Source organism: Polyodon spathula, chromosome 24 (assembly GCF_017654505.1).
Source record: "Polyodon spathula isolate WHYD16114869_AA chromosome 24, ASM1765450v1, whole genome shotgun sequence".
Lineage (NCBI taxonomy): Eukaryota > Metazoa > Chordata > Actinopteri > Acipenseriformes > Polyodontidae > Polyodon > Polyodon spathula.
This window is the reverse complement of record NC_054557.1, coordinates 12,159,884-12,180,211: the sequence shown is the minus strand read 5'-3', so window position 1 is coordinate 12,180,211 and position 20,328 is coordinate 12,159,884. Positions and strand designations below refer to the sequence as shown.

General features: G+C 37.6%; 2 protein-coding genes, 1 long non-coding RNA gene and 2 other non-coding genes across 6 annotated transcripts; 2 read left to right on the top strand and 3 right to left on the bottom strand.

Moving 5' to 3' along the window:
* Positions 1-435: 435 nt before the first annotated feature.
* Positions 436-3,568, bottom strand: LOC121299330 (selenoprotein S-like). Of its 2 annotated transcripts, none has more exons than XM_041227021.1 (6): positions 3,391-3,568; positions 2,768-2,893; positions 2,380-2,486; positions 2,180-2,269; positions 2,023-2,095; positions 436-1,694 (listed from the first exon to the last, which is right to left on the bottom strand). In XM_041227021.1, the coding sequence occupies exons 1-6, from the start codon at positions 3,470-3,472 to the stop codon at positions 1,615-1,617; spliced, it is 558 nt and encodes a 185-aa protein (XP_041082955.1). In that variant the 5' UTR covers positions 3,473-3,568; the 3' UTR covers positions 436-1,614. The 2 variants fall into 2 exon arrangements, with proteins under 2 accessions (XP_041082955.1, XP_041082956.1); XM_041227022.1 differs by having other exon boundaries at positions 2,023-2,092.
* A 1,219-nt stretch (positions 3,569-4,787) lies between these two features.
* On the bottom strand, positions 4,788-9,060 carry LOC121298776 (U2 small nuclear ribonucleoprotein A'-like). The gene is made up of 9 exons (XM_041225984.1): positions 8,833-9,060; positions 8,215-8,362; positions 8,049-8,127; positions 7,475-7,521; positions 7,138-7,240; positions 6,144-6,223; positions 5,696-5,771; positions 5,360-5,453; positions 4,788-5,029 (listed from the first exon to the last, which is right to left on the bottom strand). The coding sequence occupies exons 1-9, from the start codon at positions 8,912-8,914 to the stop codon at positions 4,968-4,970; spliced, it is 771 nt and encodes a 256-aa protein (XP_041081918.1). The 5' UTR covers positions 8,915-9,060; the 3' UTR covers positions 4,788-4,967.
* Positions 9,061-9,767: 707 nt separating this feature from the next.
* On the bottom strand, positions 9,768-15,837 carry LOC121299312. The gene is made up of 3 exons (XR_005947381.1): positions 15,740-15,837; positions 14,543-14,609; positions 9,768-10,855 (listed from the first exon to the last, which is right to left on the bottom strand). It is a non-coding gene; the product is annotated as an uncharacterized LOC121299312 (long non-coding RNA).
* LOC121299397 lies at positions 11,716-11,928 on the top strand. The gene has a single exon (XR_005947396.1). It is a non-coding gene; the product is annotated as a small nucleolar RNA U3 (small nucleolar RNA).
* Positions 12,912-13,124, top strand: LOC121299388. Its single transcript, XR_005947388.1, has one exon. It is a non-coding gene; the product is annotated as a small nucleolar RNA U3 (small nucleolar RNA).
* Positions 15,838-20,328: the final 4,491 nt, after the last annotated feature.

The window sequence follows — 20,328 nt, the reverse complement described above, 5'->3', positions numbered from 1 at the left end:
TCTGGACAAGAGTGTGGGCTCCCTCTGGTGGTCTTTTGGCAGGTTGCAGAAGAGATAGTTAGTAGGTTGTCATTAACTTGTTCTTTCCTTGGGCTGTTTGTGGTATTGATTCTGTACCAATAGCTAGCATACATGCTGATTTTGCTACTGTATCTTGAGTGTCTGTACAATAAGCATCTGTTCAGTTGCTATACTTGTAGCTTTCCCTTTGCCTCTTTGCTACTTACCACTCGTATCCAAACTAGTAACAAAACACAAATGCTAGCTGGAATGGTTTATGACATATTAACAGTTGTCGGCAACGGATATGCAAATTCATACAAGCTTCCCTGGATGCAGAACAAAAAGTGCTTCAAGTCATAAAAACATATGGGCTTGCTTTACTGATGCTTCGGGCAGGTATACTTCAAAATATAATAAACACAGTACACTCAATAGAACCACTGCACTTTTTATTAATAAAGAGTTAGTACAAATGGCATTCACATAATGCAACAGTCAGCACTAAAATGGCACTAGAATTGTTTATTTACTGTTTTAAAGCTTCAGTTAATGAAAAAAATGCATTTGGATTGAAAATGGTAAAGGTTTTCTATAATAAAAATGAACCATATTTTCTAACTCCACATGAATTACGTTGGTATAAACAGGATCATTAAATTCATATGTGAATGGCGTTCCATACCAAAGACATTCTTTGAAATTCCAATATGATAAAGTCTCTTAATCCTGGAGACATTCTAATAGAGACGAGTGGACTTCTTACCTAACAGCAGTTCAGCCTTGACTGGTAAATCTACAATGGAAGCATGGCGTATAGGCCAGCACTGTGATAGTATTGGCTTCGACTGACAAATACATGTTCACACTTTCAAATTGTATATATATATGCCAGTTAAAATGAGAAACATTTCTGTAAATGTGTTGATCACATTGCGTTTGATTGCATTTGGATAACATTATGGCAACCTAGGCCAAGACTTCACACTACATAGATTAGAAGATGTGGAAAGCATGGATCCACGCAAGGCAAAGTGACCACCCACTAGATATTACAGGGTGCATCATTATGGAAAAAAACAAGAAACACACCAGACCTTGTGAACTATATCAGTCCTCCCCATTGACTGGTTTGCCATTTACAAGGAAGACATCATTGGAAGCGGGCAATCTCAGGAAATCAGCAGCTCATCGAATTAATCGATCAAATAAACATATGAGAGTCAAGAGACCTGCCATGAACTCAGTTCAGTGCAGCTGGCAGGTCACAACCCTCAAAAGACTTTGTAACAGTGGAAGCTGTCTGCCCCTATGAGCTTCGGCGGTCTACAGTGTCATTTGATTTTTGATCAGTTGTAATATTTGACTAGGAGTGTTAATAAACAACATTTGAAACCATTTAGGTATTGTCAACAAACATGTCAAATACAAATACAAACATCCCAAATATTAAAAAAAAAAAACTTCCAAAGTTGAACTGTTTAACAATCTAACAACCTTAATTAGTCTTGATTTTCTGAGATCTGCCAGCATTAGTCACAGTATGTCTGTGTGTGCTCTTGAAGCAATACCTCAGGGCTCACTGCAGCAGTGAAACACTGACGTGATTTACCCTCATCCGCCACTAGAGGGACCTCTACGACCGGGTCTATATGAACAAGCTCCTCCACCCTCTCCAGACAGGGGATTAAAACCTGTGAAAATAAGTAACACACACAGTTAGCATTTTAATAAATAACCCGTTTTTGTCAGTCCTAAAAAAGTCAGTTACTACATCTGCATTACCCTGAAAATAAAGAATAAGAACATTTTCATTTGAAATGTTGCTAATAAAGTTGGTACTTTTGGTATAAGTCATATCCTGGTACTCAGTTCTTACAGCCCTCCTCAGTAGCTTTATCCCACCAAAAACTAGGGATTTATTAAACAGGCTTCAGTTAACTTCTGTCAGTGTAAAATTTGCTTTTTATATTTTCTAAAGCATATTTACACAGACAACTGCAGCAATCATTGTATACATACCACTGCGCAGCGGTTTCTTTCCAGACTTGGGTTTTAAGACAGATGTGGAGCTGGACTCATCAGTGCTTTGCTGCTAAATTAAAGAGAAAAGACGTTTGGCCCACAGAACAGGTTCAACAAATCAAACCATAAGAGAGTGTGCTATAATATTCCTCACCTGACTTAGTTTTGTATTCCCTTTGTAACTCTTTCCCTCCTGCATGCTTTCCCACATCTCTATCTTCTGCCTTCTCTTTTCCTCTTCAAGCTGAGGATGAACAACAAACCCTTTATCCAAACGTTTCATACCACCTGTATGAAAGGCTGGAGTTTGCAGCCTTCTCGTTTACGGGTCAGACCTATGCTATGCACGCTTACTTGCTTTTGTTTTTCCTTGTATTGTTCAGCTTTAGCATCTAATTCCTCCTGCATTCGCCGGCGAGCCGCCTCTAACGCTTCTTGACGCCTCACAACTGTAGCAGGATCTAGAAAATATCATTTCTTTATTTACATTATATAAGAGACCAAACCAACTACACAAAGGCCTGGGCACACGGCTCAGAAATTCTACATCTAACTGAAAAATATTGTTGCTAAAGGTACAGAACTGCTCCGCTTGCTTATTTGATTATTAAAATTGCTTCTGATCCCTTTATACATTATTAGCTCTTCAGCATCTGTAAACACCTGCAAGCTCATTCTTAATAGATTTCCACTGTGTTAAACCATGAAGGCAGAGATGTGTCGAGACTGTATTTATCAGTACCTGGAACGTCCCTAGGGCCACTACTCTCCTGTCCTCCTCTTTGTTTGCTCAGCTGCTGGATAACCAAGTAAACTGCAAGAGCGCCGAACAGAATGTACCAGCCATAGTCCGAAACAAGGGCTCCCACTACAAAGAAACAAAACAAGCAGGCGATATGCAAAGCCACGGTTTCATTTTAGAATTTAGCCACCTGTTAGTTTCAAACATGAACGAAGTTTATTCAGTAACTCCGCCAGGGTCGACATAATCGCAAGGGGCTCGGCTGTATACTTTTAAAGTATATTTTTTTATTTTTCGGTTTTATTATAATTTAAACAGCTACACCCCTAACTGAAACTTTGAGCTGCCTGAGATTCTAGAATCTGTTGCGCACTTTAACCACGAACACTACATCAATCTTAATTTATATTTTGTAATCCTATGTATCAGTCATTCCCAGATAAAACCAATGGCTTAACCTGATCACCAACCGACTTTCACAATTGCAGTCCATGGTCACAGGCTCATCTTGTATTCTGTCAGAGCCGGGTACACACAGAAAAACAGGCTCTATGTTTACGTCTTTGTACTTTCGACACTGTGCTGGTAGGTAACCCCACTTTTACACGTTATTTTAAACTCACCTGTCTGTTGCAGGAAATCGACACCCTGGTGTTCGACAGTCGGTTCAGTTTTTATTTCTGTCGTATCCTCTTCTGTTTCCATTTTCAGATTATAAAGTATTAAAAAAAAGATAAACCATACAACTGCGTTACTGCTCACACTAGTTCCGCCACGCCGCGTCTTGTTCCTCTTTGACTCAAATTACCCAACCGCTGGGCCAATCACAGCAAGCGTTGACGTGGAAGCGCTTGAGCGACACCTCTGGAGGAGGGAGACCTGACAGTCAGACACCGCCCATCCGTGTAACAGCTTAGTCATTCCTCAGAAACGCTGTTCTGCACCATCATTCAGTTACATATTGCAATAATTATCTAATGCAACCTTTCAACAATCATACATATTGATCGTCGAGTACCAAACCAGACAGTAGTTTATTTAATAGCCCATATAATTAGTTTTACTCTTAATTAGGAGTCATATAAATGTTCTGCTACTTGTAATAACTTCAAACCAATTATACTGTATCATCTTTCAGGCTTTACAGTCGTTTTGTTCTGCCATTTCAATAAAAAAAAAATTATATATCCCAGGACGAGTCACCCCGGCTTTTATAAACTGTTCCTGAACACTTTTGTAGCGCTGGCATCTGCATTTCTAATTTATGTTATATATATAGTTTAGCAGGTTAAACAGTGGAGTACATGTGGAGATGAAAATGCATTGTAACCCCAAAACCCACATATGCTTCATGAAAATGTATCTCAGCATACAACCAACACACAACTTCAAACTGGATAAAGGTGTGTGCCAAATAAAATGCACCCAGACAGGGGAGTAAATACTCTCACAGGATTAACAGCCACTAGGACCTCTTGAACGTTTAGACCTTTTGTGCTAATCAAATAATGTAAATTAAAAACAGTGTACACTGATTCAGGCAAACACAAATCTATAGGTATAGCTTAGGCCCCAGTTTAATGGGATTGTCATACCCACCCACTCCAAAAATAATAAAAAGTTAAATTGCCACCTAGAACAACAAGCACAACTTTATTATACAGCCCAGTGTCTTTCAAAAAGGTTTTGTGTAATTATGAAGCATGCATTGAGTAGGGCCTACTATCAAAAACATGTGTTTCGAGATCACCCTTTTGAACTGGCCATTTATCCTTTTTAATTTTTGAATGACCAACACTTAAGCATTTAATCTGAAACAGAATGCCACACAGCATAATTCTGGTGACAATGGTTTTGTGGGTGCCTGTATGCTTCCAGATGTTGATAGGTTTGCTTTCAGTTATAATAGTGGTTTGGTTATAATCGTCACATTATATAGAAATGCAGTCTAAAAACAAGATAAAGGCTTGGGAATTTAGATTTCTAAAGTTAAATTCATTCAAAGCACAAAGAGTTTAGAAAAAAAAAAGTTTAATGTACTTAAGTGTTCTCAATCACTTGAAACAGATTCACCCGACTGTCTTAAAATAGCAAAGATCTACCCACATTAACAAGATAGCACAGCATTATCTACAGTTGGCTACTTCTGCCTTCTCCAGCAACAAAACACAATAATCATTTAATAAAACAAACAAAAAAATTATAATCCATTCATTGGTGTTTCCTCCTCCATGTCCTCCTCTTCAGGTCCATCCTCTGGTCCTAAAACAAAACAAAAGACTTAACACATAGTATTTTAAAGCCTGCACTCTCAAAGATTGTCTTAAGATGTACTTTTCACTGACAAGCAAGAACGTGACAATTAAGGTAGCTAATATCTATCCTCCACCCCCCCCACCCCAAACCCACTGTTGTCAAATTAGATGGAGCATTTACCATCTACTGAACTATAAATGAGGGCAATTTAATGCCAACTGGCTTTGTTTAAAATGCAATCATTAACCAATACAGTATTTAAACCATCGGTAGGTTTAACCTTTCACTATACAGCTTGGATGTACAAACCCAAATCACAACACCTGAAGAACATACCTGTTTTCCGCTCTTTGCCAGGAATCTGACCGGACTGCAACATGCCCCTTAACCTCTCCACTTCATCTAGAGAAGTGGCATTGGCAATAGCATTCTGCAGACGCACAATTCAGGAGGAAACAATTGTTACATTTGATTGTAAGCAATTAAGACATCACTTATTAACACCTTACTACACAACAATTTGTAAAGCAACTGGAAGAATTAAGTGCCAACGACAAAGCACTTCAATCCCTATTCTCAACCTCAATTTTATTTGTAAGATTTGCAGTGTGTTTATGCAGCCATGCCATAATTCAAACCCTGACTACGTATGTTCACAGTTAAAAACGTTACCTTAATTGCTTCAACATCTGCTGGAGAAGGCCCAGTTTTCTTCTTTTCAGCTTGTAGACCTGCTCCCGGGGTGAACCTAAAACACAGCAGAGCCTGAAGAGTCATACACTGCTCCATAACGCAAAGCTTCTCAAAGCCTTGAGCACCAAGCTTTAATTACATCAGTGTAGTATCTCATCTTTGTCAATAAACTGATACAGTAGAGAATTCCTTGAAATCAGCTTCCCTCAGAAACACTGGAGTAGTTTTAGAACGGATTCAGGCCAATGCCTCCACTGCACACTTCCAGGGGGTGGAGGGATTCCCCCAAAGAGGGTACAAATTCTAAAACAAACAGTGATCCTATAAACCCATCAGATTTAAGAGCGTGTTCCCGAATGGCTCTATACCCTTCACCACATCCCAGTGTTTCTGAAGGTCTGTGCTAGCTCAAGTACTTTCATCTTACGTTTTAGTTCTCTTGGCAATATCCTTAGCAAGCTGTGCACCCCGTTTGCCTTTGAACATTTTCTCCGCCTCCTGACGCTCCTATGGCGATACATCACATCGTTAATGCAAACAGTTCCAACACTAACCATTCAAAGGCAGATCCCTACTACTGCTGCTAGGCAAACACCTGAATAAAATGAAGATGCACAATTTCACTACGTCTGAGGAGATCAAGTAAGAATTGTGGTTCTTTAAAATCTCCACACACTGGACACAATGCGATTTGTCCTGCAATAAAATGGTACTTTCACACCAGTGGTGACAGGCACTGGCAATGTCATAGGCGACTCTCCTCTGACTATCAACTGAAAAAAAACAAATAAAAACACACACGATAGTCCTGTTATATAACTCATAAAAATGTAAACTACATAACAGCAAGAATACTTTTCAGTAAAATTTAAACAAATTACACACCAACTTCATCCAGTTCCCTGGAAATGGAATGCCAGATGTTCTCCCTCACTGCTCAGTCTTTATAAATGTTGTCCTTAATTGTACAGCTCCAGGTATTTTGATACCGCAAGAACTATCTTTTTCCACCATTGTTTACTGAAGGCGTGCAAGAGAAGCTGTTCCTCATTGGTCAGTTCCCTAGCTGCCACTTGACAAATCAAAGAGACACCAATCCTATTTTTTCGCATTGCTTCAGTGTTGCCCGTCGCAGGCAGTGTGAACGGCTCATCACATGCATGTTTTATTTATTTTTGTCGTGGTGCTGTGCGTTATACAGCATCTAGTGTGTAGAGGCCTTTATTTCACAAGAAATGCTATCCAAAGATTGCAGCTCTATCATGCAAAACTCCTTGAATGACTGTGGAACTCAGAAGTAAAACTACCAGTAACCCACATTAATTGTACTATACTTATCACAAATGCAGTTTATGATTTAACTACTAGATTTCATAAATTCTGCAACATCTACTACAGAATACCTCATAACAATTACTTACCTTTAATTTCACTTTCTGAAAGTCAAGCACTCTGATTTGTGGGACCTTGTTGATCACATACAGTCTGTAATGCTTCTTGTTTGTCACAGGGTTCCTTAAGAGACTGCAGATACATTTTATTTAAGCACCAAAGAGTAGCGGTTTTGTACACAATTAACATTTGTCGAACTGCTAATTGCATGGAAAATATTATAATATCTAGTAATTTATTTAGGTAGGGTTATGGCACAAGTTTAACAATCTCCATTGACCTTATTTATTAAATGTGTAATATCCAGTATGCATCAAATATAATGCAAAATTGATATAACATTGAGGTAACAAGGATAAATGATACCTGAGCAAGGTCAAAGTCTTTATAGATGCAAGAGAATCCAAATCACCCTGCAAAATTGAACATTTGTTAGAACACACTTGGATTAAAAAAAAAAAAAACACACAATAATAATAATAATAATAATAATAATAATATTTAGTTTGTTATTGTATTCCAATTCCGTTTCTTTAAAACCAATTCGAAATTTCACATTCCCTTTTAATCAATTCCAACACTTCACTGATCAAAATCGCAATTAACAGCACTCTGTTCAAATTAGCTTCTCAGTGGCAACACATTAGTTGAATTTAAGTCACTGTTAGTCAGTTAAATTGGCCTCAAATAAAAGCAGTTAAACAACGAATTATGACTAAATACATAAATTCCAATTATTTCAAAAGGAATTGGTTTAAAAAGGGAATAGAACAGGAACTGACCCCAACCCTGGTTTCTTTGTTGACTGGTTAAACAATATTTCACTGTACTTTCTTATAATAGCGGTTGGGTAATACAAAAAAGACACACATGCATTAAGCAATGTATACTACCATAAGGATCATCACACAATTTAGCACATGGCTCTGTGGTAACTTACCAGTTCTTGAATGCTGTTGTTTGTTAAAACCAATTCTCTCAAGTCTGGCAGAGACTGTTCAATACCTTCCCCTATGCGACTAAAAAAAGAAAAAATCAAAACCAACTGCATTAGCAAAAGGGAGAAAGCCTTTGTAAAAGTACCGGTCCGTGCTCTGTATACTCACCACACTCTGTTGTTGCTCATCAGCAATGTTTTCAGTCGTTTCAACAAGGGGAAGCCATCGAGTTTCCTGATTTCGTTGTCAGAAAAATCAATGGTATCAAACTGGTCCAAAGTAGCGCCCAGATTTTCAATAACAGGAACCTTATAACCTGCAGAAGGGAATAAAAGAGACAGGTTTGTTATTCTGGGTCATACTGCAGCGTCCCACGGCGTAAAATGACACACGCATTAGGCAACATATATTACCAAAAACACACCATTAAGCACACGGTTCTGTGATAGCTTACCAGTCCTTGAATGCTGTTGTTTTTCAAATCCATTCTCTGGCAAAAACTGTTCAATAACTTCCCCTATGCAGCTGCATTAATATGGAGCATTCCAACTGCATTAAATGCGTGTGCGAGTACCCCTTACTTCTGGTAACAATGCTACATATGCAATTCAATTGACATTTTAAAATAAAAAAGACTGTTGTAGTCATATTAATTCCCTAAATAATATTACCATTAAAATATATCATTGAAATACACCCGTTGACACTGTGGTTTACACTGAATCTTATGCAGGCCTAATTAAACTCTACAGCGCTCCAGCCGCTAGGCTTGACTTCACTACGCACCTCTGAGATCCAGCTCTCGATCTCGCACCGGGTTTGTGTACTGAGCCGCCTGCTCAATCAGTTCCGCTGATAACTTCACCATGGTGATAAGAAATACTCTAAATGATACGATATGGCTTTTCCACAAATGTTTTATTGTCCAGTTCAGTTTTAACCTCCTTGCTGTTCACACGCTGCCGCCAGAAACCATGTTCATTATTACCCAGGATGCACCAGAGGATGGGCTGTCTAAACAGGGTAGAACTGAGAGGGGTGTTTTGGACGTTACCATTACCTCGTGTAAAGACAGGGGAAAGTTGGGCTTTTTTCTGAGTCCTTCGTTTGGTGCTTAACGCCGTCTGGTGGATTTTGCAATAATAAAAAAATATATATTCTATTGGAATGCAATAATGATTATATTAAGCGGGGGTGCCTGTAATAATAATAATAAATAAATAAATAAATAAATAAATGTGCAACTGATTTAGATGGATACTGTTTATTGTCCAGTAAATAGCGTGTACAATAAAGTATAGGGCTACCATATGACTCCATATACACTAAGACAGCGGACCAGTTCAGGCTTTTCAACTCACGTCGCAATGCATTCTGGTAAGCGTAGTCCAGCTGTGAAAGGAACCCGACACAAGTGAAACATAGCAGCATGCATTGCGATGTGAGTTGAAAAGCCTGAACTATCCGATACAGTGTACATGGAGTCATATTGTTAACCATTTTTTAAACACAGCTTCATAGATTTGTACAATAAATGCATGAATATGTATAACATTGATTCCTATTTATGTAATACTGTATTTCAGCAGTTATTAAGTAGGTGTAACATATAGATTGTTATGTAAAATAATAGATACTTCTAAAGTGGTGTTAGAAGTTGTGCATATTGAATGATAAGCTAATAATACTTTGGATAGATATAGTTTGCAATATAAAATATGGCATATTCCTGATATTTAAAACCAGTAAACATAATACAAATAATAAAATACTGTATTTGTCTCAACAAGGCCCCATCTAATTAATCTAGTTTCAACCATTCTCATGGGAACTACCCTTTACAAGAATGACATCATTAAAGCTTTCAATCTCTGAATTCGAAACACAAAGCTGGAGGATACTCAAGTTCCATAATGCACATCTGTCTATGTATTTTTAAAGCATGCTCTGCCATACAACCAAACGAGTCTGCTAAGCGAAGCTGAGCATTCTCCCACTGTTGAAATGAAACTTCATGAACTATGCAGGCTCAAAGCATTTTCTTTTCCAGTGGTTACACAAATGAAAGCTTCTGGGCTATAGCCATGCAATACATTCTATCAAAATGACATGCAATCAAAATGTAGCTCAGGCAAGAATGGATTATTCAGTTTCAGCTCAGTTCATCGTGTATGACTCAACAGGACATTTTCAGTTGCATCGTTCCATTGCAATGCTCCTGCTAATGGTGGTGTGTGTATTACTGTTTTCTGCATGTTGAAATCATATTCATTTAGCCTTTTAAACTTAACATAGCATGTGTTGCTTAAGATTTTGCTTTAGCATTGTGTGAAACATTAAATATTGTAGCGGATCCCTCAATTTCCGTTTTCAAAGCCCTTTTCTAAACTTGTTTGGGGGAATCTAAATGAATCTACAGTGCACTGCACCTCTCCCCCTATGAGCAAGCATTATCAGTAGACAGATCACAAAACAGAAGCAAAATGTAAACACTAGGGGCACCACCCAATTCTTCACATAAAGAAAATCTTTGGAACCTCAGCAAGTAAAGTTTCTCATTCGTTGTGAAGCACGTTGGTTGGAGGGGTAGATCCTGCCCTTCTGAACCCCTCTGGTTGTCCTTTCTTGAGTATATCTGTTGTAGCTGTCATACATCATTCAAAATTTGATAAGCTTAAAGATATGAGACGATGCCTTCATTAATCAACGCTGACAGAGGAGTCTTAACCTCACCCCCCTCTGGACGGGTTGTTGCGTCTCGCTCTGTACGAGTAGTTGCTTCCCCCTTCTCCAGTCAGGGGGTTGTAGTCTGTGGAAATCACAGTTGAGGCAACGTTGGTCTTTTTTATCAAATGCGTCCCTAGCCCAGAGTATCAAATACAGTTTTCTTTGAAAAAATCTGAGCACAAGCTGCTGAATGGGATACATTCAAAATCTATATTTCTTCACAAAACAAAAATGTAAATTCTTCATTTGGCAACAGTTTTGAGGACAGTCAAGTTAGACAAGAGCAGTGAAATTTCACACCGGCTATGAAGCTGAACACATAGAAAATGGAGCTTTAATATCACTGTGGGGATGAAAACATCAATTACTTCTAGGCTTCAGTTTCTTATTTTATATTGAGACATCATAAAAGCATCTGAAGCAGAATTGAGAGTTACATTTAGGGTTAACAAAATGACAGTGAGTTAGCATAGCAGTATAGTTGAAGAGAAAATAAACATAACAGGGAGATACCAGTTAAAATGCGCTAAAAAAAGACAAACCAGCCTTTACTCAAATGAGGGCACTAGCACCTAATAGGTTTTGAAATGCATTTGCAGCAAAACCTTTGAAATCACCAGAGCCATTGAATACTAAGCAGGTGGGCGGGGACTGAAACCTCCCCCGGCTAGGTAGATTGGTGATTGGTTGTTTCCTTAAATTATTCAAAGAGAGGTGCACACTGGGTATTATGTATCTATTTTTTATTTTGTTTTGTTTTTTGCATTATTTTTTTTATTGAGTGGTTATTTAATTGTGTGAATCTTGTGTTTGAAACGCATTGACAATTATTTAACATTTATATAAACCAGCGGTGTACCAGAAAGGCGTCTGTGAACAAGACACCCTCACTGGAGTGATACGTGCCTGGAGTAGGGAAGTTGCTTAAAGCACTTATTCATTAAGACTATACTTTCAGGGATCATTTCTATAGTTTGTTACTAGTGAAATGCGTTTCTAAAGTGTCTGGTCTCGCTAACCATGATGAGGAGTTACAGTGTTCTCTTCTCTGCGCGAAGCGGGTTTTGAATGCTGCTTTACTGTAGCTGTTCCTGACCATTGATGACCGTTCCGCCCTCTTTTGGGGGTGGAGGAAGAGAACACATTCTGAGTGGTTAGCTATGTGTTTTAAACGGTATAACAATAGAAAGTATAAATTATTACTTAAAGTAGAGGTATCACGAACGCGTGTTTGTGGGTACTGGAACACATACCTGTGTTTGGAAAGTAAGGTTTTAGTATCATAACGTTCTCCTGCAATTATTATTATTAGTTTATATAGCAGACGCCTTTATCCAAGGCGATTTACAGAGTTTATGGTGTGTGAACCATGCGCAATTTTAAAACAATGTCTCACCGGAAAGACGGAGAACAAGGTGGTTAAGTGGCTTGCTCAGAGTCACACAGTGAGTGAGTGAGCCGGGATTTGAACAGGGGACCTCCCTCCTGAATACAAGCCCCTTTCTTTAGCCACTGGACTGCACTGCCTCCCAGAAATATCTCTTACGATAATTTATAATAGCAAGCTTATCAATTTGTATATCTTGTTGCTACTAAATTGCCATTTCGATGGACAGTTCTTTGACACTTTGCCATGTTAATTTAATTATTAAAAAAACAACAACATGGGTTGCATTTGTGATTGTGTATTTATTTGTATTTGTGGGTTTGTTAAATGTATTTATTTATTTATTTCCAGGCAGATATAGTGGACACTGAGCACTATTCAGTGAACCAGAGTGGCAAAAACAACAACTCTGTCAGCTCCTTGAATACCGAAAAACTACACAGCAGATTTCCTGTTGAACACGCAGGCTGCAGCGACTGGAACGTTTCTGTACTAGTTCAGTGATTGGCTGTTGGCAAACATTATGCAAATACATTCTCATGCCGGGTCTTAACTAAAGAGCATTTATTTCAGAGAAACATGATTATGATTATTTAACATTGTGAATTATTTTATAGTTTGTGTTGTAGGCAATATATAAATGAGCATGTTTAAGACAGCTGGTCTACTGTAACAGACAGTATGCGTTGGACACCCTCACCTGTATGTTTGGTGCCAGGAGTATGGAGATTGCTTGAACTGTTTGTTAGTTAAGACTATACTTTCAGGGATCATTTCTATAGTTTGTTACTAGTGAAATGCGTTTCTAAAGTGTCTGGTCTCGCTAACCATGTTGAGGAGTTACAGTGTTCTCTTCTGAGCGCGAAGCGGGTTTTGAATGCTGCTTCACTGTAGCTGTTCCTGACCATTGATGACCGTTCCGCCCTCTTTTGGGGGTGGAGGAAGAGAACACATTCTGAGTGGTTAGTCATTCATGTAAATAAAAATTAGAAGTGGTAGAGTGGCAATCAACCATTCCAAAATTTGTTTAGGTGTGTGAGGGGCTATTGCACTTCATCAGTATTAAGCTGTTGGTTGTTATGATGTGCATTTGTCTGTGTTTTGGAGTATTTCTTTTAATACTACCTACCTGTTATTTGAATTTTCCCTTTAACTACAGTATTATAACTTAGCCTTGTACAGTTAAATTTTGCTTTAAATTTTATAATTAAGAAACTGAACCCTAGAAATGACACATTTATTGGTGTTTCCCTACCCAAAGTGATGACAAAGCAATTTTTTGTATGTGATGAGCTTCATAGCAGGTGTGAAATTTCACTGATCTGATTACAGGCTAATTTGTCTGTCCTCAAAATATGAATCTCTGGGATATATATATATATATATATATATATATATATATATATATATATATATATATATATATATATATATATATATATTGAAAATTTTATTTTTACCATGGTATTTTAATCCCACATAGTTAACTGTATGAAAAAAAACAAAAACAGCTTGTGTTCTGATTTATTCAAAGAACAAATAATTAGGAACTGAATGGGTTAATGAAATTAGCACATGCTACACACTGAAGCCTGCTATGTTACAAATTCAACATTAATACACAGCTGTTGGCACTTTAAAACAATACTGGTTATGAAAGTGCCTACTTCCAATAAATCACTTCTGTGTGTTTCATGAAAATCACACTGGATTAAATTAATACACCTGCTTTCAAAATAAATGCACAAGAAGATCAGCTCCACACATGTCAATGTTAACAGTGTGCTATGCTTTTAAAACATCTAGTGTGATGGTAGCTGTGCCCCTTTGAGGTAGAAGCTGCATTATTGTGCTATTGTGAGGGTAAACTATTCAACACTGGAGAGAAAACAATGACCTGTATCCACTGAGGACCAAATACATTTTTCTTTGGAAAAAAACCAAACACAAGGTGTGTTTATGTAATCTGATACATTACATCTCGACTTAACTATACTATACTATACTAAACAATAGAGCTGAAGAGAACATTTAAATATAGGTAGATGCCAGTTGCAAATGCTCCAAAAATTATACAGTAGCCTGTCCTCAAATGAGGGCAATGGCACTTAATGGGTAAATTATTGAACCAATAAAATCCTTTTTAGTTCATTAGTTCGAGGATTCTGAACTGTATTATCAGAACACTATTAGAACATTCCAAACCCTTGTTTGCAAACAGTCTTTTAAAAAGTCAAAGTTTTATGAAACTGGCCCACAGAATCCCAGAATATCTTTATTGTTTCAAAGAGAATGCTTGTCATGTATAATGCCCTGTGCAATTTTGCAGTCGTGTCTCACCAATTATGCGATCCAGTCTGTTTGATCATTAAAAGCCCTTACCACTCTGCCGCAGTGGCTTCTTGTCTCGTCTGCGCTTCACAGCTGCTGTGGGCTCCCTTGTCTCTGGCTATTAACACAGGAAAGACATTTCTTTTAAGCTGATGGCATGGCAAGCATGGCCTACTTCCCTTAATTGTGGATTCAGAAGTGCTTTAGGATATATCATTAACATTCTTCAGCGTGCCCCAGTTTGTAACTGAATACATGTAAAGGTGTAGTTGAAAATGTTTATTTAGCTTTATATAGCTTTTTTTTATCTTAGTTTTCCAATTTTACAATATAAACAGCATTTTCTTTTTGCTTTTTTAATTCCAGTTTTTAATTTTTTTTTTAATTAGACTATTTGAAATTGTTCTATTTTGATCTTGGTTTTTCTAATTTCACAATTAAACTGTATTTTTTGTTGTCTTTTTTAAATTCCAATTGTATGTATTGTTTATGGTTTTACACACTTGTACTTTTTTATTTTTACAAACACGCTTTTTCTTTTAGTTCTTGTAATTTTACAATTAAAACCAAATCTCTTTTTAAAATTTCTGTTTAATAACATTTTGCATTAGATTGTTTTTAATGTAATGGTTAGTTGTTAATTTTGTGCATGTGTGTGTGAAGCACTTTGAGATCTTTATGTTAAAAGGCTCTATACAAATATGAATTGTATTGCATTGTATTGTACTAAATTTTAACATGTATTTTACTAGCTTTGATCAGCGTCACCATATTTCTCACAATCTCCCTGAAGGTACAACTCTATAGAGAAGCCTCCTGTTCCTACTGGTGTCCCAGTGTCCTCTTTACTGAACAGTTTAGTGTTCAGAGGAAATTCATTCACCTGTCCCTCGGTTTAGTGAAGCATTGTCATGTGGAGCCCCTTCAATCCAGCAAGGAAATATGATTGTCCATATTTATAGCAATATAAAAACTTAGATATAATAGTACTGACCGCGATAAAACAAAACAAGATATCTGGGATGGTAATCACTCATGTTAACATGTTGACTAAGGCCCATCAATCCTGTTGTATTATGAATATTAGGGTTAAATCTCATTCACTCATGGGTTTCAGCTGAAGCCCATTATCTTGTCACAATGAGACGGTAGCACACTTTCTTCTCTTTATTCAAACAGTACTGACCAAGACCCTGGTCCGATATAAGTCGTGTAGTTTTCTCGTGTTTAGTGTGGATTAAAACCTACCTGGGTTACTTTTGTGTGACACTGATAGATCGTTCCTTCTTGCATCAATTCCCAATTTTTGATTTTCTGCTTTCTCTTTTCCTCTTCAATCAGCTTTTCCTTTTCCTGCTTCTCCCTCTCTTCCTCCAGCTAACAAAACACATTTCACCAGGCCATTTTAGAGAACAGTGGTTAACATTGGAGTTATACAAATGTTTTTTTTTTCTTTTAGTTTCCTGCAAAGATTTTTTTTTTTTTATGATAAAAAAAATGTATTAAGAACATTAAGGTTCACACATTATTGATTTTTGTAACAACAATTTAATGTAAAAAATATGCTGTCCGCTTTTTTTATTGAACTTTTTTTTCTCCATATTTGATGACTGGCAACAAAACAAGATGGAAACAATCTTGGCTCTTGCCAACAGGCACCCATGTGTGATGTGGAATTGGAGCATGAAAACAAAGTTCACATTTGAAACGTTTGCCTTTTTTTAAAAAACTGGAACAGATATTGCAACAGTAGAAGGAGATAAGAAAAACAGAACGTATTCACATTAACATACAAAACACTGACGTTAGAAATGGTTCTCTCTTACAAACCCTGATTGGTTTTAATAAACCATTACATTGGCAGGAACTCAAGTCGTGAATTGAAAGGAAAAAAAAAACTCACCAGTTTGGCTTTATATTATTCTGCATCTGCATTCATTCTGTCTTGCATCCTTAGCCAAGCTGCTCTTCTGGCATCATTCTGATCTCTATTCAAACCGGGATCTAAAACATGACAAAAGAACGTACACTTTTTAGATAAAATACATATCTGGGGTGGAACTCACTCATGGTAATGTGTTGACTAAGGTCCAGTCATGCTCTATTAGGGATATTAGAGACTCAATTACTCATGGGTGTAAAGGCGCCAGTCACTCAGCTGAAGCCAGTTTATTCTGCCGAAAGGAGATAGTAGCACACATTCCTTTCCTTGTTCATTTTTCTGTGTTACAATTGACCCCGCATACAGTATTTTCTAGCTATGTACAGCACCTAACAAGAGATACTGTAACACAGGAAGTGATGAAGGCACTAGCTGAAATGTTTGTTTACTTGATGTAGTTTCTTAAAATGTCTACTTTATAATAAGCTTCTACTTTTTGGAAGAGTTTGGGAAGTAAACAAAAAAAAAATCCCTCGAGTAGAATAAAAGATCAACATGAGACCAAGCAATGCCATGTACATGATACTGTGGTCATGGTAATTAAGAGGTAAGAAATTGTTATTTTTTTTAAACCACTCTGGTGGGGCCGGTCACATGTACACAAGAGCTGGTCAATGTTATTCTTTACAAGTGCAAGTAGATGTTATTCTGCTTTACAGGCAGGCCCTGTGCTATGTAACTTGCTTTAAAATAGTCACCCAACTGCTCGCTCACTGATAAGAGAATTAAAAAGCCCTGATTAGTATTCATGTACTGTACAGGATTGCTGCAGAAATGTCACATAATCTATTGCTGCTCTGATGGGTGCAACTTGCAAGCAGGACTTGAGTTGCCTTTTCCAAAAAGAATAAAAACTCTGAAATTCCCATCGGGTTACATACATTTTTTTGCAGGATTGGAAACCGTGTCCATCCATTCAAGCTTTTCATAGACAATCTGTTTCTGCAGGGTTGACTTGATAAGATTTCCATTTGGAAATCAATGTTCTTTGATGTTATTTTAAGGAGCCCCCCTCTTTGTCTCTGGAATCTTTGTATAATTCGATTTCTTTTTAAAGCACCCTGTTTCTTGGAGTCTGCCTCTCATTTCCCTTTACAAAACATGAACTAAATATGAGACAAAAAAAAAATTGACCAGCTGGTTTTCCAGTCGCCATACAGCTTCAGACAACACACAATGCTTTCAGTACCTCCCTCTGCAAATTCAATCCATTTTATTTCATCTTTATTTTAATCTTAATTCAATGAAAACCCTTTGTTTCCTCGTTCACCTCCAGAAAGAAAGACGGCAACAGTCATGCATGATTTTTTTTCTCCCCCAGGCAGTGGCTTTCAGTTCATTTCGATGTTTTGCTTACCACAGTCTCTTTTAGGCGGTATATTGTGTTTCATATGAGGATCTACTGAAACAGGGCTGGAAGGATTGACTTCACCTGTCCTGGGCTGAAGAACAGAAAAAAAGACTAAAGACACCTTAATCATTATAAAACTAAGCTTAAGAATACCTAATTATTACTATTTTTGTATTATTTTAATAATCAAGATGCAGTATGAAATGTATTGTGGGATGATTAACCTTTTTCAATCAATCAATCAAGCAATCAATCTTTATTTATATAACACCTTTCATAGCGGACCACCATCACAAAGCGCTTTACAAGATGCAGTAAATACAAGAAAATCCATAATAATAATTTAACCCAGGATCTCTCCTTTTGGGTCAGCAGGAGCAGACTTAATAAAGACAAGGTGTCCCATAGGTCTGGATCATTACAATATCATATATGATGTCAATTAGACTGTTAAATTGGATACTCACATCCCGCTGACTATCTGAACCTCATCTGAAAGACATTTCACACCATAAAGAAATAGAGACACAACCAATGTTAACAATTACACCTGTTTAATGTCTGATTTATGACACACACACACACACACTGTTGATTAACAAATCACACTCGTCTGGCATCTGGCAAGGAAACGAAAGCCCGAGAGAAAAATGTCAAACTGATTTTCTTTTTCGTCATTATCTCAGCTCCCACTAATTAGCAAGCAGTAACAGGAAATAATTGGTGTGATCTGCTTGTAAATGATACATCGCTGGTCTCAGAAAGTAAGAAAAAAAGGATCGCACATGTGTCGGTTAATGGCCTGCAGTTTGCTTACTTGGTCGACTGGGAGCTGTCTGGCCAGAGCGTTGTGCTGTTCTTGCATCCTCAGTCGAGCTGCCCTCATCCGTTCAGCATGGCTCTGGTTCAAGAGAAGTGCTTAAAGGGAACAAAGGATTTCACTCTGTGACGGCCTGACTCTAATCAGTGGTGCAGTGCTGAATCTGAAAGTACCCGAACACCACTGAAATATTGAATTATCATTTTACAAACTCACATGTTATTTGGATACCGAACTGCTAGTAACACGTATTATAGGTAATGCATCTCATTTCCACAAGTATTTCTCCATCTTTTCACAATGCTTTACTTTACCTGTCTGTGTGTCATTACATTACAGTAAATAAAAGGAAGCTGGAGCTGGAAATGTACTTTTTAGTATAATTCTTGAGTCCCAAGCACTGTAGAACAAATATGAATTGTAGACAGCATGAGAGGCAGATACAGAAATCTGGTCTGTATATTCAGGACAATAACTAGGCTAGCCCAATCCTCCAGACTGTCAGCTGACCAGTTGCATGGTTTGGGAAGTTAGACTCCGAATTAGTCACATATTAGCCATGGCTAGATATTCTAAATTATTTGGGTATTTTTAATAGTAACTGGTTTATCTGGAAAACTGTTCTTGTAACATACAAACTGAATGTCGTTGTAAAGACCAATATAAGTGTTTTCCTCTGTGTTTCACAAGCAAGGCAAAAAATATATAATTATATCACAATCTTTGTCATTTTTGAAAGGGGTGTAGACTTATACCTGTAGAATTCCCTTGAGTATTGAAAATAGTGTAAAATATGAATACAATCCTCAGATCTGAAGTGTTATCCCACAGTATGATCACACTGCACATATTCTTATTCTAAACCCATCTGCACTGTACCTGGTGGCTTCCCTGCAAGGAGCTGGCAGGTCTCCTGTTGCAGGAGCATGGCATGGGTGCAATTTGAATAAAGCTGACAGTTTACTTCTAAGCCTTCAATGTAACTTGTCCCTAGGGTTTGCTGCTGCTACTGCCGCTGTATATATTCTCATTGCACACTGGACTGGCTTTCACTTCCCAATCTGTGTATGACAATTAACTTACCAGGATCTTCAAAAGTTGAACTGCACTCCAGCTGTTATGGACAAAGAAAAAAGTAATAATTGAGATACAATGTGCAGACTGCAAACTATTCAAATAGACATAGGCACATTGATAAATACGTATAACAGGGTCTCTTGATAGATCAGCCTGGTATGGGTGTTAACTAATGCATTATTCTGATTCTTTAGAGTGACTTCACTTTCTCTTTCAGTCATCCCATCACAATAAGCAATATTGTGGTCTGAACAGAGCACTAGGACTCATGACTAACCTCCAAAAACATCCGATACACTAGAGTGTGCCTGTTAACCTGTCCCCCTGCAGCTCTGCCTCTCATGGATATAACAGATACATCAATATACCATAGCAACATAAGACAGGCTTGGGAATGAGAAAAGGCATTTGTCCCATCAAGGTCCGTCCTTTATTACCACACCATTGTCCCCTACTGGGGGTTGGGGGATCTCATTTAAAAGCACAGAATCTAGTCTTTTATGATGTTCCCAGTGTTTTAGATGCTACTGCCTGGTAGGCTATTCTGACCTTCTGTTCTAAACTTGCTTTTACTCAGCTTCCATTTATGCCCTCTCGTTCTACTCTGTGCTAAATTTGAAGTAGTGTCGAGTTAATGTTATCTAAAT